General features: G+C 42.5%; 2 protein-coding genes across 6 annotated transcripts; both read left to right on the top strand.

The window, feature by feature from the left end:
- Nucleotides 1-691: 691 nt before the first annotated feature.
- LOC311047000 (kinesin-like protein KIF2A) lies at nucleotides 692-2,082 on the top strand (the record flags this gene model as incomplete). The annotated part of the gene is given in 3 exon segments (XM_084059584.1): nucleotides 692-1,903; nucleotides 1,905-1,919; nucleotides 1,921-2,082. Coding segments are annotated over 3 exon segments (1,389 nt in total).
- Nucleotides 2,083-5,872: 3,790 nt separating this feature from the next.
- ppp6r2b (protein phosphatase 6, regulatory subunit 2b) lies at nucleotides 5,873-26,116 on the top strand. 5 transcript variants are annotated; one of them, XM_084060364.1, is made up of 27 exons: nucleotides 5,873-6,043; nucleotides 8,161-8,350; nucleotides 9,216-9,360; nucleotides 9,824-9,922; nucleotides 10,179-10,365; nucleotides 10,869-11,006; nucleotides 11,313-11,378; nucleotides 11,538-11,650; nucleotides 11,747-11,860; nucleotides 12,016-12,136; nucleotides 15,990-16,151; nucleotides 16,465-16,686; nucleotides 17,191-17,255; nucleotides 17,345-17,460; nucleotides 17,678-17,763; nucleotides 18,587-18,664; nucleotides 19,155-19,252; nucleotides 19,342-19,399; nucleotides 20,087-20,208; nucleotides 20,353-20,528; nucleotides 21,188-21,344; nucleotides 22,281-22,360; nucleotides 22,487-22,697; nucleotides 23,047-23,070; nucleotides 23,500-23,646; nucleotides 23,848-23,891; nucleotides 24,289-26,116. In XM_084060364.1, the coding sequence occupies exons 3-26, from the start codon at nucleotides 9,233-9,235 to the stop codon at nucleotides 23,882-23,884; spliced, it is 2,805 nt and encodes a 934-aa protein (XP_083916490.1). In that variant the 5' UTR covers nucleotides 5,873-6,043; nucleotides 8,161-8,350; nucleotides 9,216-9,232; the 3' UTR covers nucleotides 23,885-23,891; nucleotides 24,289-26,116. The 5 variants fall into 5 exon arrangements, with proteins under 5 accessions (XP_083916490.1, XP_083916492.1, XP_083916489.1 ...); XM_084060366.1 differs by having other exon boundaries at nucleotides 21,188-21,308; nucleotides 23,848-26,116; XM_084060363.1 differs by having other exon boundaries at nucleotides 23,848-26,116.
- Nucleotides 26,117-26,346: the final 230 nt, after the last annotated feature.

The raw sequence follows: 26,346 nt of genomic DNA, 5'->3' as shown, positions 1-26,346 counted from the left end.
AAGGAAGGGTAGAAAGGGGAGTCCAGAGTGACTCCAGGCACAGGAGTTACATCATATTCTAACTGCCCAGGGAGGTAGTGTGTGGCTAAGGAGCAATTATGGCAGCCAAATTGACTGTTCGCTAGGGATTTGAACCCTGGTGCCCCACGCCCCTGGTGCCCCACGCAAGTACTGAAATGTTTACCACTGATCATCTATTGAGCATGCCTCCTTGCTTAGGGGAGACACTGGATTTTGAACTTCAGGCAGTACCACTTGTCAACCAGTAGTGGTCCCACCAGACACAGGATTTCTCAATAGAAGAGCAGGGAGACCAAATACAAACACAGTAGTGGTAGCCTACTGTATTATCATACTCTAGCTACCATACAGATTTGAGAAAATAACATTTTATTCACTATAAACGTTACAAAGTGAAGCTGTAATAGAGATAAGTGTGCAGACAAGAATGTCCATCCAAGCATACAATGGAAAATTGACGAAGTGCAAAGGCACCTGTGGAAATCAGTGTTGTTAGGCATGCATGTAACGGTTTGTGTTGACGTCAGACCAAACCTCTGGTATAATGCAAAAGGTGTTTAAGCGAGAGCGAGGCATTGATAGATATTGAAAGAAAGGTGAACGATATACAGGAGGCGAAGAGGGGGAGAGAGACAGAAAGTGTAAAGAACTGTCATACAGTTGCGCCGTCATGAAGGACATGGACAAAGTCCAGAAGAGAGTAGGATATCGACTGCAGCTGCAGGAGCAGAGAGAGAAGAGAACACCAGAGGTAGACAACCCCATTCGTAACTGTGAGATCATGATCAGGGATCTCCGAGCCAGTCTTCTAGACTACAGACCACTTATTAAAGTAGACCAGATTAAAGACCGCAGAATACGTGTTTGTGTGAGGAAGCGTCCACTGAACAAGAAGGAACTGACCATGAAGGACCTGGATGTGATCACCATTCCCAGTAAAGACATGGTGATGGTTCACAAACACAAACAGAAGGTGGACTTGACCCGCTACCTGGAGAACCAGAGCTTCCGCTTTGACTATGTCTTTAACGACTCTACAACCAATGAGGTGGTGTACAGGTTCACAGCCAGGCCTCTGGTGGAGACCATATTTGAGAGGGGCATGGCTACCTGCTTTGCCTATGGACAGACAGGAAGTGGAAAAACACACACAATGGGTGGAGATTTTTCTGGAAAGAATCAAGATTGTTCCAAAGGAATCTACGCATTAACTGCTCGGGATGTATTCCTCATGTTGGATAAACCCAAGTATAAGAGGTTAGGGCTACAAGTGTGTGCAGCCTTCTTTGAAATCTACAGTGGGAAGGTGTTTGACCTGTTAAATGGTAAAGCTAAGTTGAGATTGTTGGAGGATGGTAAACAGCAGGTTCAGGTCGTAGGACTACAGGAGAAAGACATCCGATGTACAGAGGATGTTCTCAAACTCATAGAAGTGGGAAACAGCTGGAGAACATCGGGTCAGACGTCGGCCAACGCTTACTCTTCTAGGGGCCACACTGTGTTCCAGATCATTCTACGGAGGAACGAGAAGATGTATGGGAGGTTCTCACTCATTGACCTGGCTGGGAGTGAGAGAGGAGCTGACACGTCCAGTGCGGACCGCCAGACTCTTTTAGAGGGAGCAGAGATTAACAGGAGTCTGCTGGCACTAAAGGAGTGCATCAGGGCAATGGGACATAACAAGTCTCACACTCCCTTTAGGGCTAGCAAGCTCACTCAGGTCCTCAGAGACTCCTTCATTGGGAAGAACTCCCGTACGTGCATGATTGCAACCATATCTCCTGGTATGATGTCATGTGAAAATTCCCTCAACACACTACACTATGCTAACAGAGTGAAAGAACTGACAATTGACCCACAACCAGGTCATGGAAGTGGTATGACCCAACGTGCACGCAGGCAAACAAACAGAAAGAGCTTTCTGATGAGAACTGTCTAGGTACACATAGCTTGCCACAGAGAGATGACCTCAAACTGCTCTGTGGGCATATTGAGGAGGAAGTGTCTCCTCAGCTGTTTACCTTCCATGAGGTGGTGTCTCAGATGAAGATGAAGGAATAGGTTCTATCTCTATAGGCTGAGTGCTGGGAGAGGATGAGTGTGGATACATGACCATATTGGAGACACCTGCTGTTGGACAGAGAGACACCTGCTGTCCGACGTCGCCGGATTTGTTTTAGGGGCGACCATTCTTGTCTTCGTGGAAGGCACTCAACTCAGGCTGCTAGACATGACAGATGTGGTTGTGTATGGAGCAGAATCACCAGGAGCATATCAGTATACGCCACAGCCGGTATGGCAGCCAGCCCATCACTGACCCGTGCAACTACACCTGGAGACTTAATTTTTCCAATTATTTTGAACGTTACCCCCCTTTTCTCCCAATTTAAGTTGGTCTGCCAATTCCCATTGTACTGTAATCCCTTGTCACAAATTGGTCTGCCAATTCCCATTGTACTGTAATCCCTTGTCACTGCTGATCCCTACTGGCTGGTTCCTTATTGGGGAGGGTATAGATGAGCACGTGTCTCCTTCAATACATGCAGTGGAGGACAAAGTACTCAACCCCAGTAGGCTACTTGAGTCAAATAGATATTCCTGGTCAAATATATTATTCAACTACAAGTTGCTTTGTCAAATGTTTGACAGTACTACGTACTGTCAAAAAAAACAGTATAAAATGTTTAAAAGAACATGCTTTTAAAAATACTAAGTATTCAAAAGTACAAATTACAAAGTTTTGTATTTCCTTTTAATATCAATGCATTGCTGTGCGGAAATGTATAGTTTTGAAAAAAAATCTAAGATTTTAAAAATAATGAAAATAGCAGATCTACAAGCTCACAATCACAATGCGTTGCATCGTGGCACATTGTGAGCTTGTAGATCGGCTATTTTTACTATTTGAAATAGGGCTAAAGTTCATAATGTACTGTATTGGAGTCAAAAGTACAATATTTGTCTTTGAAATGAAAGTATCCAAAAATATAAATAGGCCTACTCAAGTAAAGTAGGCCTACAGATACCCAAGAAGTGTGTGTGTATGTCATTGCTGTTAAGCAGAAACCTTGTTTCTCCATGTTTCAACCCCCCTATAAATGAATGCCGTATTTGTACTGTATACTTTGTTGTATGACTGTCACACAGAATGAGCTACACATAAAATATAGTACTGCAATAAAAATAATTAATTGATAAAAAATACACACACACACACACACACACACACACACACACACACACACACACACACACACACACACACACACACACACACACACACACACACACACACACACACACACACACACACACACACACACACACACACACACACACACACACATTATTTTTAGAATCTGGGGGCACATGCCCTCAGAGTTTCACAGCATAACCTGGAAGATGTCTTAGTCGGTGGATCTGTTGGGATGGTAGGCAAACTGTAGTGGGTAGTGGGTCCTAAGTGCTGGGGAGATAGGAGCAGATGTACTCCTCCTTGACTGTAGCCTCTCAAAGCATACATTACCATCGAGGATCGAGGTCAGTGCTACCGGACAGTAATGATGTAGAGGCGGTATTGGGCACGGCCCGGGATAATCAGTGGTGGACCTCTTGAAGCATATAGGAGGGACCATTGACTGGGCCAGAGATGTTAAAAAATGGTGGTAGACCATCATCGCAGGTCTTGATGACTCGCCCTGAGATGCCGTCTGTACAAAAACGAATTTCACCCACTGTTTTACACCTGTAAACTGTACAGAATCATCTTTATTGTCACACACATTGTGGTGGCCTAAAAGTTAGAGGAGCGCCCTCATTGCCGGAAGGTAGCCGGTTCGAATCCCCGGACCGGCAGGAAAAATCAGGGTGGGGAAGTGAATGGTCACCACTTACCCAACACCACTGAAGTGCCCTTGAGCAAGGCACTGAACCCCAACTGCTCCAGTGGAGCTGCTTAGTGGCCAACAGCATAAGACTGTGGTTGTACTAGTCAGCTCCCAGGTTTTAATGTGTCTCTCTGACTGTCTGTCTATGTGCAGGGCGTTGCTGAAAATGAGCGCTTGTGCTCAGCTACTTCCCTGGGTAAATAAAAATCACAGGTTTACAGTGTAAACCTGCGATGTGACAATACAGATGATTCTGATTGTTATTATTATTATACTAGCCAATGGACAAGACAGACTGGATATAGGATAGGTGGGCATTAGGGACATTTGGGCACCATATTTTTGGGAAGAGTGGGCACCGGGAACACTGGGCACTAAAGGGAAATGTGGGCACCTGTAAGAGTGGGCACTTTGGGATGGAGAAGAGTGGGTTCCAGGGAAATCTGCGCACCAGGAATACTGGGCACCTGAATTAGGATTTGTGTCCATTTTATTTAGCATGATGCTTTGTTGTTGGTAGGCCTAAGTGATATTAAACTGTTCTTTTAACCCCCAAACACAATACAACAACGAGGTCAAAAGTACACTCCGCTCTTCCTAGTGCCCAGATTTCCTAGTAGTGCCCAGAATGTTTTGGTGCCCAGTGCTGCCCAACTTTCCTGTAACAGACAGACTAATGCTGGCTGCTGAATCTGTTTTGAGCGTAGAGTTTGGTCTTGAGAGATTACCGACAGACAGACTAGTCTAGTGTGTCTGTTACCGGACAACCCCACCATTAGCCAATCACAGCGCGACCCACATCACTCCAGCTATGGGACATAGGCTACTCTACCTTTTCTCTGGACACTTGTGTGACATATCGGTTTAAATGTTTGCTGGTCGTGTTGGTCAACGATCAGCCAAACTTTTCCTTACGTTTTCACCCAGCCGCCATTTTGATTTAATGATTTAGTAGTTGTTTTTTTTTGCCTTCAAAAGTACACAATTTAATGGTTGTCCAAGCTTCAGCCTGCAGGGTAAATGACATTGCAGCTGAGAAACGGTAGCTAAAGCTGGTGTTACACCCAAATCATTGGCCTATAGAAGTATGAGTCCAGGCGTCGCTGTTTTGCAATTTTGGCTAATGCGCTGTGTGTTTTACTTACTTCTACTCCACTACATCTCTTTGATAATTACAAAACATACATTAGTAACATTACCCACTTCAGCCATTTGAAAATAGCTGATGTACAAGCTCACGATGCGTCGCGATGTGATGCATTTTGAGCTTGTAGATCTGCTGTTTTCAAAAGATGTTTTATTCATTTGAACACTTGTGAAATGGAACATTCTGAGTACCTCTGAGTGACTGAGTACTTTATACTTTTGGTACCTTAAGTACGTTTTGATATCAATACTTTTGTACTTTTACTCAGGTAAATTTTGTATTCCGGACTTTTACTTGTAACAGAGTATTTCTTTGTGGTATTGATACTTTTACTTTAGTAAAACATTTGAGTACTTTTCCCACGACTGGTTACTACTCTAGTTACAGTTATTACAGCCATGTCGGGTGCCTGAACCTCCTGATGACATGATTGATGCTTGTTGGATGTGCATGGAATCAGGTTAGCTATGCTCCATGTCAAGTTACATAAGACTGAAACGGCAATTTTTTAATTTTATTTTGTAATAAATTAGTTAGTTAGAGATTTAACGGGATTGCCCCAACCCCAATCAGCTTTCTGATTCATATTTCTAGGGGTGGAAAGTGAAATGGGACACTCTGCATAATGAGTACTTTCTTCTTTTGGTCCTTTAAGTACATTTTGATGCCAATACTCTTGTGACATAGTATTTCTACACTGCGGTATTGATACTTTGACTTAAGTAAAACATTTGAGTACTTTTTCCACCACTGAACAGAATAACTTCTTGGGGGGCACCGAATTCGCCAGGTTGCCGATTTGGTTGTAACACCGGGCCTCCGGTTGACCTGTCAGTAAACGCGCCGAAGAATCGCTGTTCCTTGTGGTGGATGACGAGAGAATAAACGACATGATGGTGCAGTCACTCGTCTGGTAGCTAAACAAATCCCGTTAGCATATGTATTTACACGTTAGCCAGCTCGCTAGCACCGCCAGCCCTAAGAAAAGGTAGGTCTGAATCAGGACGATCTGTGCAAGTTAATACATGAGGCTAAATAACTGAGACATGACACTACCATTTATGATGATCTGCTATAACGTTATGTGTGAAGTAATGCTAACGTTGTTTGAGATGGTGTTGAATTGGCAGATCAGCTAATTTGCGATATTTGTTTAACGACTCAAAGACAGCTGATTTGTTTTTAGCCCATTAGAGAGAGAGAGGCCTGGTCATAATAACTGATCATGATGTAGCGGTGGATGAAAGGTAAATCCCTGAAGTGCGTACCTTTAGCTAAAGCACCTGTTTGTTTAGCCAGCTGTCAATCTAGGTGACAGGTAAAATAATGTTAGACAAATACAACTAAACGTAACGTTTGCTATTGGGGAGTAAGCTCACGTTACGTTATCCCGTCTTTGAAACATACATGGTAGTCTACTAGCTCCGGTCCAGAGCGTTAGCGAGTTCTCTCCAACGCTCTGTTAGGAGCGGGTGCTATTCCCATGGACTGAAAATTCCTTTACTGTGCGAGGTCTCCAATTTAGTAAAACATAAAGGAAACTGTTTCGCTACTCATCGAAACAAAGAATGTTTTGTGTTGTTGAAAGACTATTCTCCACGGTGGGAAACGTCTTAGGACCCCACCTTCTCTGTATAATACACTTTTTGGGCAGAACATAAAATATGTTCTCCATAGGGGTTTACTCACCTGCGCCCTCTACAGATTTAGTCAATGGTAATATATATTGACCAGCTCTGTAGAGGGCGCAGTGGAGTAAATCAAATTATTTCCATCTGGTGGACATATTTTATTTTCTGCCCCAAAACAGTGTATCATATAGAGAAGGTGGGGTCTTGAGAGGCTCCCCACCCTGGAGAATAGACTTTCAGCAACACATAACTGCCTTTGTTTCAGTGAATAGCAAAATAGTTGTGTTTATTTTTTTTATACTAAAGTTGGAGACCTCGCACGGTAGTGGAAGTCTCGGTCTATGAGCAGAGCAGCGCGCCTGGCAGAGCGTTAGGGAGAACTCGCTAACGCTCTGGACCAGAGCTAGGTAAATCCCTGAAGTGCGTACCTTTAGCTAAAGCACCTGTTTGTTTAGCTAGCTGTCAATCTAGGTGATAGGTAAAAAATAATGTTAGACAAATAACGTTTACTATTGGGAAGTAAAAGCTCACGTTACGTTACCCCGTCTTTGAAACCTAAGGGTACTGTAGCCTACATGATACGATGACGATGATGTTTATGAATGCACCCGATCTTGTGCAGGGTGTTATCTACAATTTAAAGGTCTTTTTACGGTTTAAATGCATCTTCAATTTAAGCCATGCCCATCATGATCATGATCATGGGGTTTACTTTACGAGATAATGGAGGCTAGGGTGAGGTCAAGTCCATTGAGACGGACGCTTTACTTTGGCCGTGGTCATATAATAAAGCTTTATTGCTTCAGGCTTTTAGGGTCTGTCGAGGTCAAGGTCACTGCCCGGCAGCAGTGGTCAGTGACAGGTCCTGACTGCATCAGCATGTTGTGTGATGTGATTGCTCTTTGTTGTTGATGTTGGCCTAGCAGTAAATGACATCATTCTAGTGTACTGTCTGTGTAGTAACCATTATGTCATATGATTCCCTACCCCTTTCAACTCATCGATCAGGCTCATTTCATCTCCATGAGTGCACACATTGCATATGCAGGGATATCCCTATTTTTTAATGGTGTTTGACTTTTATTAGTTTATTATCATCATTATATGATCTCCTTCTTTACTGCTGTAACTGCCAACTGAATTTCCCCCACAGGATAAATAATGGTCTGATCTATCTATTATCTGGTAGTTCATTTTTACAGCCCATGCCTTTGTGATGTATTTTCTGTGAGTGCACACATAGTCACAGAGTAAGCTTGATCATTTCACAGGCTACTCACAGTTACTAACTGAATTAGAGACACCGCTTCCTGCTCTTTGAGTAAATTGGAAGTCCTCAGTAACACTGTAGTTACGATATGTTACGATACTGATTCTCACGTTGGCTGTATTAACATTGCAAGATGACAGCGCAGTTTAATGGAAAAGATTCTCTTTACATTCATCTCCTTCTCTCCTGTTTTATCTCTTGAAGGCATTCACTCCATAGTGTGAAAGAGTATGAGTTAGTGCGTTTGGTATGAGTTTGTGTGGAGTGGTTGTGTGTGGTACGATTGTGGTGAGTTTCTGTGCTGCTCCTCGTCTTCCAGGCCACATATTGTCACAGAGGCAAATGTCTGACTGTTCAACAACAACTGACTGAGGATTTTACTCCTTATTCAGAAGTAAGAATTCTTGGAACTAGGGATGCACGATATTGACATATCCTATAACCGATTAATTGCATGGTCAAATTGATCAATACAGATACCGATATTGCAATACAAGTTTCCAGTAGGTTTTCCTTATACCTATTATACTGTATGTACAGTAACAGTATGATTCTGGGTGCAGAAAGATTCAGACTTGAAAAAAAAAAAGCATTGTTATAACCCAACCCGATTTCCAAGTGTCTGCAGCATTCACTATTGAAGGAGATGAGCACAAATTAGTTCAATCAACTCAGCAGAGTCAATGCTTTGCAATATTACCAATGCATTCAATGAGCACACATAATTCATGCGTAACAATATCAGTGCAAGATTTCAAAATTATTTTGATATTGGTTCGATCCCAATATCAATATCCCAATATCGTCCGTTGACAGATACCGATATGATGAACAATATATTGTGCAAATCTCCTCATTTATTTTTTTATTTTATTTTATTTTAATATGCTCATTGCACCTCAACATTGTTGCTCTTTGCCTCTAGTCTGTGTACGCCTTGGCATGAGTATGCAGTCAGCAGGTAAAATGTATTTGATTAGGCACAGATTAGGACATGTTTATTCAACTCTGAATGAACATTCTTACATTTTATCCTGTTATTACCATATTATGGTGCTCAGCATCACTCAAGCTAAGCCTATAGCACCCATGGACAGCACTTTCTCAGCTCTTGAAAACATTTATGTGCATATTAAACAAGATCACTTGTACTTTCAGTTAGCCTACCTTTGCTGTTAATAATGTTTTACTTCCCATTGTAACAGTGATCATATCATACTGTACCACTAACACCACCATCACCATCTTTCCGCTTCCAGCTTGAGTGACATAAGCCATGTTTTGGAAGTTTGATCTGCACACGTCGTCTCACCTGGAGGCTCTGCTGGAGAAAGAGGATGTCACGCTTGCTGAGCTCATGGATGAAGAGGATGTCCTGCAGGAGTGCAAGGCCCAGAACCGCAGGTCAGTTTGGCATTAGCTTAAGCTTATTGGCTTTGGCGTTACTAATGGAAAACTACTGTGCATAGTAGTTGTGCCACAATAAACCAGTGCTAAACTAAAGATAGGATAAGTGATATTTTTGGGTATTTTTCTTTTTTTTCGTTGTAAAAGGTTAAAGTACTACATTCTGATAGTAATCATTGATTGCTACAGAGCGTTTGTTCGGTCACAGGGGTCTCTCCACCTCTTTAGTAAACAGAATATAAATACATTTTCAGGTAGGTGACAACATTTAAGCCAATCAGGAGAGAGCACTGAAAATGCATTTTCTGTTTAATAAAGAGCTGGAGAGACATGGGAGACTGATTTTACTGAACAAACACTCTATAGCAATGAGTACTATCAGATTATAGAGCTATTTAACACTTTTTTTAACCAAAGGAAATCACTTACCCTACCTTTAACTTGTTTTCATGGTTTGTAGGCTCCTCCTGTTCTTGTCTCAGGATTCCTCCATGCAGGAGTTGCTCCGTCTCATCACTACAGAGCCCCCTGCTGGCGATGAGGAGACTAAACGCTTCAAGTAAGTACCACTGTTTTGAAAACATCATCTAGAAAAATTATGTGTCTCTGACCCACTGACCTGCATCTTCTTTTTGCTTATTTGTATAATGATTGACAGAGGATGTGTAGAAATCACCTCATAACCGAGGGACCAAGCCAATCAAATCTTTCAATGATGCATTGATTGTATAGTGTCAAAATATAGATCTGTTTGCTGAAATCAGTCTTTTTTGCCTAGCTTAGCATTGATGGACTTGTATGTTCATTTATCACAGGTATGCAAACATAGCCTGTGAGCTGTTGACGTGTGATGTGGCGATGATCAATGATAAGTTAGGTAATGAGGAGCCCTTACTGGAAACTCTGTATGCCTTCCTGGAGCAGCCATCCCCTCTCAACCCCTTGCTTGCATCTTTCTTCAGCAAGACAATTGGGAACCTTATCTCACGCAAGACTGAGCAGGTAACGCACACACAACATCACACAAAGGCATACTTCAATGCAGAGTAAAGCTACGTGCATACACTTGAGCTAAGCTGTATTTTGAGCGCTGTGGTGCATTTTGACTTGATTTCTGGCAATGAGAGGTTCACCTACATTCACATAATGCAAAATTCTTCTCTTGGGAATTTGTCTCAGCTATGGTGCCTGCCAAGTTCTCTTTCTCCTGACAGGCCAGCACTTAGAATGTTCAGCTAGTGTCTCACAGCTTTGTACAAGGAATGCAAATGCAAATTAGCTCTTCATCAGTGATCTTGATTCAACACAGGCCAGTGTTTGAGTAGTCGAGTTGAGAATCACACTGTCTTAAATGTGAGTGTGTTTGAAATCTAGCTTCTGTTTTAGTTTAGTTTTTTCTTTCTGAATGATGTTTACTTCAGGAATTATGTATTGTGTATGAGTGGGTCTTTGAGCTTTGTACTTTAAGTGATGGGATTTTCCCTGCTCTCTGGTGTGTTTCTTAGGTGATTAGTTTCCTACGAGGGAAGGAGGGGTTTCTCTCCCAGGTCCTGAAGCACATCGACACATCAGCCATGATGGATCTGCTGCTGCGTCTCATCAGCTGTGTGGAACCAGTTCCTCTCAGACTGGAGACTCTCAATGTAAGACTCTCAATGCATGTGTACGTCTTTATTTATTGTAATAAATATACATCACCCAAGAACTCATTATCCAACCTCAGGCACAACATCATGCTTTGCCGGCCTTCAGCAACAGTGAGTGGTGGGAGTTGGCTGAAAACATAGCATGACTGGCAAAAAAGTTTGAAATCTTGCTTGAAATGACCAAACCTTATAATGAGTATTAGTGAGGACCAATTAAACAATGGTTGAAAATGGGTGAAATGGTCCTTTAAGACAGGGCAAATAAAGGCTAGGTATGTGACAATATGGAATCTCTTTCCACAGTGGTTGAATGAAGAGAAGCTGGCTCAGAGACTCATAGAGCTCATTCACCCTGAGAGAGATGAAGAGGTAGAAAATATGTATCTGCACATACAGAATCTTAAATTGACCAATTTTCTAGACTCGACCTGTCTTGTGCGTGTTTGCTTAAGCGTGTGTGTGTGTGTGTGTGCATGTGTGTGTGTGTGTGTGTGTGTGTGTGTGTGTGTGTGTGTGTGCGTGCTTCAGAGGCAGTCCAATGCAGCTCAGACTTTATGTGACATCATCCGTCTGAGCAGAGACCAGGCCAATCAGCTCCAAGAGAACTCAGAACCCGACCCGTTGCTCTCTGTACTGGAATCGTAAGTAACACAGACACACATGTGCACATGCATACTTGCACAAACTCTCACTTAACTGGACGTTGTATCCACTACATATTGTATTTGTTTCTACAGACAGGCGTGTGTGGGGCAGTTGTTGCAGAACATGTTTTCGGGCCAGAGGACCGATAGCTGTATCATCAATGGCATTCAAGTTCTTCTTACCTTACTGGAGATCAGGAGGCCTGTGTGAGTGATGGTGTCAAAACAGACATACTCAGCTGGTGGCTACAGTACATGTGGATTCATTGTATCTGACATTGACATTGTGCCAAATAGTTGTGGTGAGTAATCCATCCAACTTGATACTGGGTTTTATGATCTTGTGTGTTTCTGTATGACAGAGTTGAAGGCCTGATGGATGCTCAGGGATTCGAGAGAAGTTACACTGTCAATAGCAGCATTCTACTGGCCATCCAACCCCAGCTCAAACATTTCCACCAACTGCTGCTGGAGCCACCCAAGGTAAACAGTAACCAAGGATTGAGCATTACAATAGTTTTCTCAAGAGCAGCATCACATTTTTAGACGCTAGCGCTAGCGCGTCTCTACAGACAGTCTGAGTAGACTTTCGACACCTAACCACTCAGGGGTCGACACCTAAGTCTCATTGGCTGTCCTGGCTGTCCTTCACACTTCCCCCCCTTTAAGCCAATGGGGAGTAAGTTTCCTTTAAAGCACCCGCCTCTCCTCCTTTGCAGGAGCGAGAGATTAGCAGCAGAGACACACACACACACACACACACACACACACACACACACACACACACACACAGGGCCGTCGCACGGGGGGTGTAAGTGGGACAGAGTTACTAGGGCCCCCCCCCAAAAAAAAAAAACTTTTTTTTGTGTGTCACAACTTTTAACTTTTTTCACAATTAAAATTACCTGAATGAAACAGATTTAGCGACCGTTGTATAAAAATAATGATTGAGGCTCTCTCTCTGCCTTTCTGTGGGCCCCTCTCAAGACAAAAAAGGTTTCGTCCGCTGTTACTACGTGGTGTGGATGAGAGATCAATTTGCTTTGCAGTTTGTACTTCCGGTTTAGAGCGGATACGGAAATGATCAGTGTGTTTGCATCTATGTGTGTGTGTGAACATACCGGATGCAGTAGGTGTGTCTAGACTCATATGATCACTGAAAAAGTAATTGAAAGCAGTCTTTTCATTGGCTGAAAGCCGTAGCTGACTCGAAATCACTGAATGTCTGTCAGCTGCGCAGGCAGAACAGCGAAAATTAAACACACTGAAGTCAGTGACTGACAACTGAACTAAGCACAGCAGATACCTACCAAAGTAAAAAGTCATGGCGCCTCCTTCCAAAAAAGGAAAATCTGGCTCTCAAAAAAGAAAAGAAAGACTAGAAAGAGAAAGAAAACAAAGTAGGGGGAAACAACTCCTTACACATTTCTTCCAAAAGACAGGTGAGCAGTGAGTGAACAACACACACAACTAAAGCCAGATGTATACGTTGTCGCATCGCATGACGGCTGTGCACACTGTGAAAATAGCCGATCTACAAGCATCTTGCTGTGATGCAACGTGTTGTGAGCTTGTAGATCTGCTACTTTTTGGCAGTGGTGGAAAGTAACTAAGTACATTTACTCTCAAGTACTGTACTTCAGTAAAATGTTGTATTTCCAATTTTCAGTACTATTACTTATACTCCACTACATATCTGAGGAAAATATACTTAGTTTTACTCCACTACAATTATTTGAATACTTTAGTTACTAGTTTCTTTGCAGATTTGTATTATTATTACAAAACATACATTAACCTCTTCAGCCCTATAAATACTTTGGCCATCATTTGAAAATAGCAGATCTACAAGCTCACAACGCGTCCCACCGTGAGCTTGTAGATCTGCTATTTTCAAAAGATTTCTATACATTTTGAAAAGTTGAAATGGGACATTTCTGCATAATGAGTACTTTTACCTTTGGTACTTCAAGTACATATTGATTACTCGTGTACATTTTGAATATCAAACTTTTACCTGTAACAAGCGTGTATATTTACATTGTGGTATTGATACTTTTACATCAAAAATCAGACTCTTGAAGTCTTGTTCAGTTGTCCTTTATTATACATATGATCTAAGCCCTTTGTCAATGTATGGTTGTCTTTTCTTATGCCCTGGGAATGATAAATACTTTATAAATGATAACAAACTCAAGTATGGTACTCTAGGCTACTAGAGTACCATACTCTGTAGGCTACTACAGTATGTTTAGAAATGAGGATACAAATGTGGTTACATGTGCACAATTTAGTTATTTGGTTAATAATAAATGATAAAATAATATTTTATAATAAATCAGTAAAATCAGGCAAAAAATACAGCTGCTAATAATATGAATGTCAAATCATATTCAAAAGGACATATCTTTTTTCAAAAAAGTTTTTCTTTTTTTTTTCTTTTTTTAATGTTTTTTCAAAAAGTTTTTTTTTCCATTTTTTTTTAAAATTTCAATTTCTCAACGGCAGATTGGGGCAAAAAAAGCCTGCCGCTAGCGGCTATATTATGACTTTAGTCATTTCTTGTTTCCTGATGAGGAAGTCCTTCATAACATGTCCCTCAGTCATACCATACATTCACAAATTGATTATGATGAACACATTGGGCCTCATTCGCTAAGCTGTACGTAAATAGTGTGTAAATAAAGTGACTAAAGGGGTGTTTATTTTCTCTAAGCACAAATTGACGTGCGATTCACGAGAGGGGGTGTAGAGCCCTGATATGTGTGTATCGCAGGTGTATGGCATGATGAATCTCAGCTGTTCGTATTTGAGAAGCGTGTTCACGAGTAGATCATTTGCATTGCTCCACGCCCCATTTAATACCATAAATAAAGTATCCAACTTCAAGCTGACTTCATCCAACGTGAAACCAACTTCACCATGCTGAAGAAGTTCAACTTCGTCTCTTGTCAAAAATAACACATCTCGACGCCGTCACACCACCTTTACAACTTGTAGCCTACATCTGTTCTGTCTGGAAGCGAGTCCCTCGATTGCACGATGGATCAGCTGAGCGTTAATAAAGTAATGCTCTCATGTGTAATGCGAATAAGAAGTTTACAAAGTTTAACCCTAACCCCAAATAATAGGCTAATAAAGGATAGGACTTTATTTAAGCCTTTTCTACTGAACATTGCTCACCTTTACTGAGGTAAAAAGAAAGATGATGCCGGAGTTCAGGGCATACTGGAACGCTGCAATCCGATAGATTATGGACCAGAGCTTTATTGATTACTGAGGGGAATTTCATCTTTTGGATAAACCTACGTCGGAATGGGGAATGATCTGTTCTGGACACAGCCTCACCCATACTGTATCCTCATCAGATGGAAAGACTTATTAGGCTATTGTGTGTGGCGTTCATGTGATCAATGTATTATAAATTAATACCGGGACATTGGAGGTGCGTCTGTTGCCTCCTGCGACATTAAGGCATTAAGGCAATGATTTTCATTATTTAGTGAAACTTTGTCCGAGTCGGCCGACACTGCCAAACACGCAGAGGGACCTAATAATTCAGCTCTAAATGCAACTGATAAATACATAAAAATTGGTTTCAATTTGTATCATATACTGTAGATAATATAGGCTACATCCAAGCAATAGATTGTTTCAAAGACATTTTTTCTTGTCTTTTACAGTATATGTGTTGACAAATGTTGGGCACATGAATATTTTATTTGATGTTTCGCACTATTGTTATTGATTTTGCATGAAGAATGGCATTCTAATGAAATATACGCAAGCTTTGGTCCCATGTAAGTCTGCCTCCAAGCAGACGTGAGAAAGAGTGGTTGTCCGTCACAGTCCACGGTCAAATTTGTTTGGTTGAATCAGACTCTTAGCGTGGAAAAGTGCCTAAATGCCGATAAGTACAAAATATGTGTGTAAACAAGCTTAGTGAATGAGGCCCATTGTTCTAGCCATGTTTTTTATAGATTTGTCATGGCGTATTTCTAGTTCTGAATCAGTCATTTTTTCCCCCACAAAAGTTCTAGAGCAGCATTTGGTGCTCTTTACCTGGGTTGGGAACTGCTGTTGGTTTTCTATCCTACCAGAAATCAAACAGCACTAGCTTGGTGTCCTTGTCATTGTACTATATGTAGCTGTCCAATCAGGGACTGGTTAGGATTGGTTTGCCTGAGGAAATGCAGCTAACTTCCAGGTAGGATAAAAACCCAGCAGTACTGAGGGACACGCAGGACCAGGTTGGAAATCACTACCTTTGACAATTGGCACTCAATAACACGCATTTTGTAAAAGCTATTGTGTTGTGTATGTTTCTTGTGTGTAGCAAAGGCCCATGCTGACGTCGCTGGGCGTGCTAGAGGAACCACTGGGTAACACGCGTCTCCACGTCGCCCGACTCGTGGCCTCTCTGTTGTACACCAGCTCTTCCAGCCATGCCGCCGTAGCACACGAGCTCTGCCAACTCAATACTATGGACCTGTTGCTGGTGAGACCGGCAACATACAATCACAACTGATAATAACACATTTATAATGACAACTTAAGTGTTAATTGTGCTTTACACAATAACATGAAAGAGTTAAGATAAAGCACAATAAAACAATATTAAGTCCTATTGAAATGTTTCAAAGAAGATCAGACTCGACCAGTTGTATAACACATGTGACATGCTGGGTTCGAGTACCGCTTTGGGGGTGTGGCACTTGTCCTTCTTGTTTCTTATCACTGTACAACTGAAATTCTATAAAGAAAAAAAACACAGAATGTTGAGCTTGTGAAATGTACACATTCTCCCCCAGGACTTGTTCTTTAAGTACACTTGGAATAACTTCCTGCACCTCCAAGTGGAGTTGTGCGTCGCTGCCATCCTTAGGCCTGCTGCCCACGAAATGAGAGCTCAGCCTGTGCTGGGATCCCAGGACCAGTCCAGTGCTCCTCAGGATGTTGTCCAGCAAGAGCCTCCGACTGCAGACACCCCAGCTCTCCCTGAAAACTCTGCACACAACGCCATGGTTTCTCACGTAAGTACTGTAGGTGTTACCGTTCAGCCAGTTGTACAAGATGAGTTGAAATTGTGAAGTTAGTAAAATTCCACACAAAGCAACAACACTGCAGTCTGCACTACAGTGTGTCTAATGCATTGGTTCCCAGAGTGCGGTCCGGGGACCCCCAGGGGTCCTTGGGAGCGTACCAGGGGGTCCCCAGCAAAATGTGTTAATATAGCGTCACAATCATTTTAACCACTTTAACCATATTTTATACTTTGGCTATTCAAAAATAGCAAATATACAAGCTCATAGCGCGGCACGGAGTGCCGCGCTATGAGCTTGTAGATCTGCTATTTAAAAAAAAATCCCTGGCACAAAATAATTTTGAGATGGGGGGTCAGCAACCAAATACATCACATAATCAATTTGGGGGTCCTTGACATGAAAAAGTTTGAGAACCACTAGTCTAATGTGCATGTTGAATCTCTCTCTCTCTCTCTCTCTCTCTCTCTCTCTCTCTCTCTCTCTCTCTCACAGCTGTTTGAACGCTGCCAACTTGTCCAGAGGATTCTGACTGCCTGGGAGGAGAATGATGTGATGCAGTGAGTGAGCTTGTGAGGTTGTGTTTTCTAGCATTCTCTCGGCAATGTGTGTACTCTGCATGTGAACGTGCTGGTGTTGCTGTGTTCAGGACAGGGGGCGGGATGAGGAGAGGATACATGGGACACCTGACCAGGATCGCCAACACGGTGGTACACAACCTGGATAAAGGCCCCGTTCACACCCAGATTAGTAGCCTCATCACAGGTGTGTGTGTGTGTGTGTGTGTGTGTGTGTGTGTGTGTGTGTGTGTGTGTGTGTGTGTGTGTGTGTGTGTGTGAGTGTGTGAGTGTGTGTGTGTGTGTGTGTGTGTGTGTGTGTGTGTGTGTGTGTGTGTGTGTGTGTGTGTGTGTGTGTGTGTGTGTGTGTGTGTGTGTGTGTGTGTGTGTGTTCTGATACCATTTTGTGTGTTGTGTGGTTGCAGCGCTGCCAGGCGACTGTAGAGGGCGCTGGGAGAGCTTTGTGGACCAGACCCTTTCAGAAACCAACAGGAAAAACACCATAGACCTGGTACATTTTCACACAAACACACATTTATATCTTGTGATCTATCAATATAAATATACGGTATATCTGAAATACTATTAGCATAGGATTCCCTATTTTGTCTTTTAAGACACATCTGAAAACTCACTTTTTATAAACTACGCTTAAAGTGTTGATCCTTATGATCATCATATTAAAAATAACTTTTTCTCACTGTAATTTTTGTAGCAGTTGTTTAGGTGAAGCAGTCGATACTGCATGCTTTGTTTGGAATAGAACTGTAATCTATACACACTTGATGTAACCACCATTCACATCACAACAGGTTTCCGAATAGGCGATCTTCAGGAGAAACAGTTTATTTATCTATTTACAGCTTTGGCCATATCATAAATAGATTGTTAAATCTTTGGACTTTCCGTTTTGTCCTAAGTTATACAAATTTTACTCAATGTGTCAATATTGTCCGAACATTGTTGTACAGTTGTTGTCATGAATATTTTACATTTGTCGTAAATCAATCTTTTCTCCAGGGAGTATAGCGTAGAAGAATAATGCAAATAGCCGCAATTATATTTAGCATGCTGGATTACCTAACAAGTTTCTATTTTCTGCAAGTTGATTTTCATACTGTACTGAAATTAACTGCTGCTGACCAAAGCATTCCGTGGTTTGGTCAGCAGCAGTTCCGTAGCAGTAATAGTAAGGCTAAATATGCCAAAACACTTGTATGTCCCTTTAACAGAATACAGTTTATTATCTTCTGTATTCATATTTAAATTGGTATCTATTTTCTGTTAATAGATATTTGAGTGTTCAAGTAAAATCTTTGGTTTCCCTGTTCAAGCTCGGCACCCGTAGCCTGCGCCACTCATCTGAGGATGACATGGAGAGTCCATTCCCCAAAGAACTGACACTGCAGCAGGTACATAAACACACACACTGTTGACAGCTCCCATCTTAAATACTGACAACTTGGGATGCTCTGGTGGCTCAACTAATTAATGTGTCGATCACACGGATCACATACACTTGGATCAATTCCTGACTCTTTCTTAACGCGGTCAAAAAGAAACATGTCCCGGCAGTTCAGCGGTTAACTGCACTGATGCGGTCATAGTCCCAAACACAGCCCTGTGTCACCTCTCTGCCTTCGCCTTCCTCTCATTCTTTTTTTTAAAAGATATTATTTGGGGCTTTTATGCCTTTATTTGACAGGACAGTTGGCTGACAGGAAATGGGGAGAGAGATGGGGGGGTGACACACAGCAAAGGTCGTCGGGCCCGGACCACTAGGCCAGCGGGTGCCCCTTCCTGTCATTCTTTAACATGTTATCCCGATAAATCATTAATGGCATAAAAAAGTATCCGTATTTTTTTTATTATAACCTAATTTGAGTGTGCGGATTGCTCTAGGTCTTCTCTGACTACCAGATCCAGCAGATGACGGCGAACTTCGTGGACCAGTTTGGCTTCAATGACGAGGAGTTTACAGAACACGATGACAGCATCGGGTAAAGTGATAACAAACTACAATGTCAGTTTGGTGCTATTGTGCAATGTGCATGTGTACTAACAGAGCAAATTTTAACTCTTGTTGCAGTGCAACATTTGACCGGATTGCAGAGATCAATATCAGCATTGACGCTGGCCAGGACAGCGTGAGTACGGCCAATAACCTTCACTGCTTTCCTTCCAATGTGAATTGAATCACTTGTTGGTCTTGGGGAGGGTGCATACAACCACGTCTCTCCTCCAATACACACTTGTCACCTGCGAGTTTCACCGGGAGGGCATAGCGTGTGCGGGGGAACATGCTATCCCTCCCAGTTCCGCACCCTGCTTTAACAGGCGCCCTCACCGACATGTAGGAGTCACTAGTGGAGCAACAGATATCATGTTGTTGTGTCATGATATTGTGTTTGTTAGAGCATCCAGCCAACCTTACTGAATCATACTGCTGCCATGTCACCCCATCCCTTCCAATGGGGTGTATTTGCTTGACTGTCTCCATTCAAGTGTTGTTTACATGTGACTGATATTTAAAATAGGGATGTCCGATATTATCGGCCTCCCGATATTAGCATACAAATTGATATCGGGAAAATATCGGTATCGGTTTTTTGCTTTATAAATAAGTTACAGGAGTTCTTACTGTATATGGTGTGTGTGATATGAAATTTGAGCTTACCCTAATCACAATAATCCCCGCATATATCGGTATCGGTTGATATCGGTATCGGTAATTAAGAGTTGGACAATATCGGTATATCGGTTATCGGTAAAAAAGCCAATATCGGACAACCCTAATTTAAAATATTATGACTGTTATGCTGTGTTGTGGACAGGCTAACACGGCTGTGTTTGAAGCCTGCTCTAAAGAGAAGATACAGCCCTTTGATGATGATGAGGAGGACATCTGGGAGGAGAAGGAAATCGACTATGCAACACAAACCAAGTCCCGAAACAGGTCAAATACACCAACCTCAGATGCACACACACATGCAATCTTTATTTTCCTCCTTGTTTCAACTATTTGTGCTTTGTTACGTGTTGTGTATGTATATTTCCCCTGTCCTGACATAATCATCAAAATGTTTTACTGTGCATGAAGGTTTGGTGGATCAAGGCTATCACAGAGTGACACAGCAAACAAGGCCCAGGATGGAACACCGGCCTCAAACCCAGAAGCCTCTGTTAAGGCGATGGGCTCAGACACAGAGGAAGTGGAGGTGCCTAAAGAATTCCTGGATCCTTTCTCCAGCCAGAGTCTGACCGATGCCTCAGACAGTGAGACACACTTATATCCTGTGTACATTTATAATGCTTTGATTGTGGCTCCCTTTGTGTTTGGACTTAACTCTCTCAGTGCCAAAAACGAGTTATGCCGAGTTTTTTTTGGGGGGGGGAATAATTTTCAGAACCCAAGATATCGTGATCCGAAGATTTGCTGCTCCATTCACTTCTTGTTTAACTTATTATTATTATTTTGTTTTATTTAAAAAAAATGCTGGCACAGTATGAACATATTTTTTTATTTTGTTGGCACTGAGAGAGTTAAGCTGGAGTATATATGTTCAATTATATGGTGGGTGTGGTTTAGAGCTGGCTGAGCCATGCAGAAAAACGTATTAACATACAAAACGCCCAACCATGAATATTGCCAGACGATAAACACTGAATATCAATATATTGATTGATCGTGTGTGTGTGTGTGTGTGTGTGTGTGTGTGCGCGTGTGTGTGTGTGTCTGCGTGTGTGCAAGCATGTGAGCATGTGCATACTAACATGTATGCATGTTAATAGGCTGCAGCATACTCCAACCGAACATATATGCATGTATGTGTGCGTGTACAGCCATATCATGTTGTGTCATTTGATTTTGGTTGCACTATTCTCCGCAATGTGTCTCATATAGTTTGTGTGGTGCTCTGCATGTATGTACCCAGGTTCTGCCTGGGTAGCTGACTTTGGGGAGGTGAACTCCAAGGCCCCTGCAGCAGGAGGGGGCTTTGCAGCCTGGGACAGTGTAGCCCCCCAGCCTGCAGCCACAGAGACGGAGGAGAAAGGGTGGGCCAAGTTCACAGACTTCCAGCCTTTCTGCTGGTAAATCTGAGTGTATTATCACTGTGTGTAGAAGAGAAAGAAATTGAGAAAATGTTCTATAACATTTTGAATTTGATAGAAGGTCTGGTGTTACGCCAAAATCTGTGATGGATCACAGAACTAGTAACAGGGCTTGTTTTTGTGCATGTGTGCTGAATGTGTAATATTGAGGTGATGCACAGTCCTGTTTCACCATACACAGTCAATGTTATTTGTCAAACAATTTGTCATCACTTCACTTTCTTTTTTACCTCAGAGAGCAACAGCTGCTTCCCAGGCTACATGGGGGGGAAAAGTAACTTGGGCAACTTTCATCTGTCAGTGGAAATATGTATTGTCAGTTTCAGTGTCATATTTTTTAACTTAGTAGTCACAGTATTTATATTCTAACACGCATGTAATCACAATTTGCGTAAACAAAATGATCACTGCTTCAACACCTTGCCTTCTTCATCCCACAAATTGCACCACCATGCCCCTGGACTCACCCTAACCACTAGCACAGTTACCAAAACTAAAACATTTACCAATAAATAACCCCAAAACTATACTTCAGTATAGTTTTGCGGTTGTTTATTGGTAAATGTTTTCGTTTTTTTTAGGTGGGGCCTGTACCTAGTGAATTATTTCTTAGCTATTAATAAGGCCAGTGTAGGAACTGCAATGTTTTGCTATCCCTAGTCTATGTACAGTTATAGTTACAGTTATAGGACCACAATGTAAACAAGTCCCCAGGACTTTTTTGTGTTATCCTTTTAGCCAAATGTCTGACCTTGTGCTGTTTACATTTCTGACTAAAAATAATTCAATCAATCAAACAAGTAGGTCCACATAAGCATGTCATTCCCAACTCTGGACGCTAGATTTGACCGTTAGAATGAAAACCAGTGGTACTCAGCGCCAGATAGAGTAACTGTCACAACATGTGTTCCCCAGCTCTGAGACGGGGCCCAGGTGCAGCTCTCCTGTGGACTCAGATCTCAGTGGCTCAGACAGAACCAAACCAAACCCCAACCGTAAGTCGAGTCTACAAATGGGACACTCAGAGAAAGGTCATTCCCTAGATAACTGTCATCTCCTTTTGCTCACAAGAAAAGATGCGGACTCCCTCTGTCTCTGTCTCTCTCTCTCTCTCTCTACAGCGTGTGTATGGAGCGTGTGCGTGGCAAGGAAAGCTCCCCTAGTGGCGTCGGACAGCTCTTCCTCAGGCGGCTCGGACAGCGATGAGGAGGAGGACAAGACCGAGTCTGTCTCTCTGGAGATGGTCACCACAGAGACCATCACCACGGGCGCCGGCAAGGAGACCATCCGGCTCACAATGGACGCCAAAAACGAGAGAGCGCTGTTCACCAGGTATACCCACATAGAAATTACACCCAACTTGTTTTCTCTTTGTCTTTGGGGATAAACTGTGTGTGATTGTTTGTTTGTTTGTTTGTTTGTTTGTTTGTTTTTTGCAACAATTCCCCTCTTTTTCCCCTCTCCCCTGTTTTGTCCCATGTTTCACGTGGCACCCAAACCAGAACCAATTCCTGTATGTCCTACATACTGGCAATAAAGTGTTTCTGAGTTCTTGAGTATCTTAAGGCTTCCTCTCCTTTTCTCCCCAAACTGCCCAATTCTGCTCCCCCGCCTTTCCTATTTTCCCTCCTCTTCCTTTCCTGTTTTCCTCCATACCATTCTGCTCCCCCCTTGACTCCAGAGTATTCACACCTGCAGTCAGAGGGTATGTAGAGCTCCAGCTCTGGAGTGTGGAATGCTTTCAGGAAGTCTTGGGGTCTAACACTTGATACATGCAGTGATCAGCCATTAATATTTCTCTGTGCGTGTGCGTGTGTGTGTGTGTGTGTGTGTGTGTGTGTGTGAGTACGCTCGCTCCGGCGTGGAGCTATGACAGCTCGTGCTTCCGGTGCCAGAACAGTGTACGCTGATGTCAATGTGTGTGCGCATATGTGAGTGGGAGTGTGTGCGCATATGTGAGTGGGAGTGTGTGCATGGCATGCTAACCATGTGTATGGTTAAGGTGTGGTCTTAGTTGAGATCCAGCTGTCATCAACTTAACACATGCAGTTTGCTCACCATGGCCTGTGTTCGGATTGGCAACATTCTGAAGGGTTTTCCGCATTCTAGTTTTTATGATACTGTCTTCTTGCAGTGACGCAGACAAGGTGCTACCAGCTGGACTCTCTGCCAAAGACAAAGGCAAAAGTAGCGAGACAGAGAGTGAGAAGGGAAAGACGACTGGAGGACTCCCCAGCAAAACCACCACCACACCGACTGGTCAGTCGGCTGCAGTCACACAGTAAGTGTGTGTGTGTGTGTGTGTGTGTGTGTGTGTGTGTGTGTGTGTGTGTGTGTGTGTGTGTGTGTGTGTGTGTGTGTGTGTGTGTGTGTGTGTGTGTGTGTGTGTGTGTGTGTGTGTGTGTGTGTGTGTGTGTGTGTACATTCATGAATTGATTCATGAATTGAAAATCTAATAATTTTCCATTTCATTTCCTTGCAGAGAGACACCACCACCCTCTGCTAACGGACCGGTCTAATGCTGCGGTACAGAGACATGCACTTAACTTACCCTTGTCTTCATTCAACACACACCGCATTACCGCCTTCTCTTCCTGTTAGCAGTCCTCCCACACCTTTTGTCTGCATTCACAGAGATACAGGGGAATGGGAAGTTACAGACAAACTGGAGAGGAAAAAGCCCTCAACAACATACATTTTGAATACACAATGTGATGTGTTGCTGCTTTTTTGCACCCATGTCACCCATGGCTCAGTGACATAATCACTATAGGTCAGTGTAGAAGAGAGCAGTGGGCACTTTTTTAAAACAAAAAGCAGTATTGCCCGAAAGACCCTCAAAGTCAAATTATGGTACATATTACTATTAACATTGTTCACCTTTTTTCATGGAACTTAACAAAATCCACTTTCATATTTGTAGTGATGAGGGGAGATGACACAGCGGGGGACATTCGTAAACTTCAGTTCCCAGAGCACCATTCCGGTCCACAACTGGAAACATTTGTGAATTCCGGACACTAGTATGTCAGCCTGTCGGTGCGTCCAGAATGCACCCCTGAGGTACTTTTCCAACAGAGAATTTGACTGTTTACAGCAGCAGATGGCAAGCTGTACGACGTGGCTAAGTTTACGAGCTTCCATGTCAGGCATGGAATTTCTCTCTCCCTAGTATGCTGGCCTGAGGGTTTCGTAGAGTAAACATTTGAATTGATAGTAATTTGAGACATTTTTCATAGCTCCCTTTGGCATATACATGCTACAGTATGAGAACCATTTGTAAATCCTCCTCAAATGTTTAGCCTTTGATCCAGCAGTGGAACCAGAAGTGGTCTATTTTATCGGACTTTCGGAGCACACATAGGTTTTAGATTTGAATTATGAACTCACCTTGGGCTTATCATGCTGTCTCTCGACTCATACCCGCGCCATCAGTCACTTCCCCCTCCAGCCTCGATGAACTTCAGGTAGTTTAGAAGTGTGTGCTGTTGTCATGTAGTATGTGTAGACACGTGTGCCTGTGTGCATGTGTGTCTGAGCTCTGTCTGAGGTGCAGAGTGTTTTCTCAGGTCAAAAGAGAGGATATATGTGGATATAAAGAAAGCAAAGCACACCTGTGTAACACACACACACACTCACACACATGCACACGCTCAATACACACGTGTGTACACACAACCATGTCCATACACGCACACGTACGTGCATGCACAGTGCACACATGTACACATAACCACACACACACACACACACACGCACACACGCACACACACATGCACACATTAAGAACAACATAGAACTCCTATACAATGACGTGCGCATACCAGATCATATCACCCACAGAGCTGTTTAAATGTAATATTGTGACATTTGAATCTGTATTAGGTTGTGGCTTTTTCTTCTTGGTACTATGTTAACGTAATATAAATGTAAACAGTATATATATAAACATTCTATCTATTTTTGGAACAAATCTAGACGTATGGCAAAGCGGTTGTTCTGCGGGTGGCAACGTGTGTTAATGTACAGTATGTGTGTGTGTGTTGTTTACTGTTGAAATGAGGCAATAATGATGTCTGTGTTTTGGTTTGAATACCCCAGCATCAGTTCCTGTTTCCTCTGCTCCATGCTTCCTGCGTGCGGGTTTGTGTTTGGGGCGTGTGTGCGCCTGTGTGTGCATTTAGAGTAAGTGGTTCTCAACCTGTGGGCCGGGGCCCACTGGTGGGCCATGAGGGTTTTGCAAGTGGGCCCCCAAATAATTGTCAATTTTGTTTTTATAATGATATAACATTACGTAAAAAACTGATGTAAAAGCAAAATGTCATGATATCCAAATTAGTTTTCATTGCGATACTGCTAAATAAGAACTTAAAGTGTACTACATTAGTTCCATTGGTCAAAGCCGGAACACAATTGATTGATTGATCTTATCATGCTTTGGAAATGCACGTGGCCCACCCATCTGACCACTGAACACGGCAGCCGATTTTCATGTGGGCCCTGATCCAGAAAAGGTTGAGAACCACTGATTTAGAGTATTGTCTGACTTATACTTGGTTGCTCACTTTTGTCACGCATTGAAAATGGCAGATCTATAAGCTCAATACGTGTCGCAGCGCGATGCACTGTGAGCTTGTAGATCTGCTATTTTCAGTGCACAACTCCGGCACGCAGCAAAGTATAACTCACCCTTAAAGCGGGCACTATGTAACTTTTTATTTCATGAATAAAATATAATTTTGTCCAATCTGTATGGTAGAGTATGTTAATACAATATAATATAACTTATACAATTGGGGTGGTTGTATTTTGTCTCCCTTCTCTTCTATTGAGACATTTAGATCGCGTCAAAGGTCATGTCCCACCTAGACACAGGATCGGACACAAAGTTTGACCTGAAGGTAAAGATTCAATTCATCCCCTGAGCAAGCAGGCAGGCTCTATTAGCTCAATGGTAGAAATTTCAGCACTTGCGCAGGAA

This window comes from Gymnoscopelus microlampas (assembly GCF_963454915.1).
Source record: "Gymnoscopelus microlampas genome assembly, chromosome: 6".
Taxonomy (NCBI): Eukaryota; Metazoa; Chordata; class Actinopteri; order Myctophiformes; family Myctophidae; genus Gymnoscopelus; species Gymnoscopelus microlampas.
The sequence above is the reverse complement of the archived record's forward strand: the minus strand, read 5'-3'. Positions and strand labels throughout refer to the sequence as shown.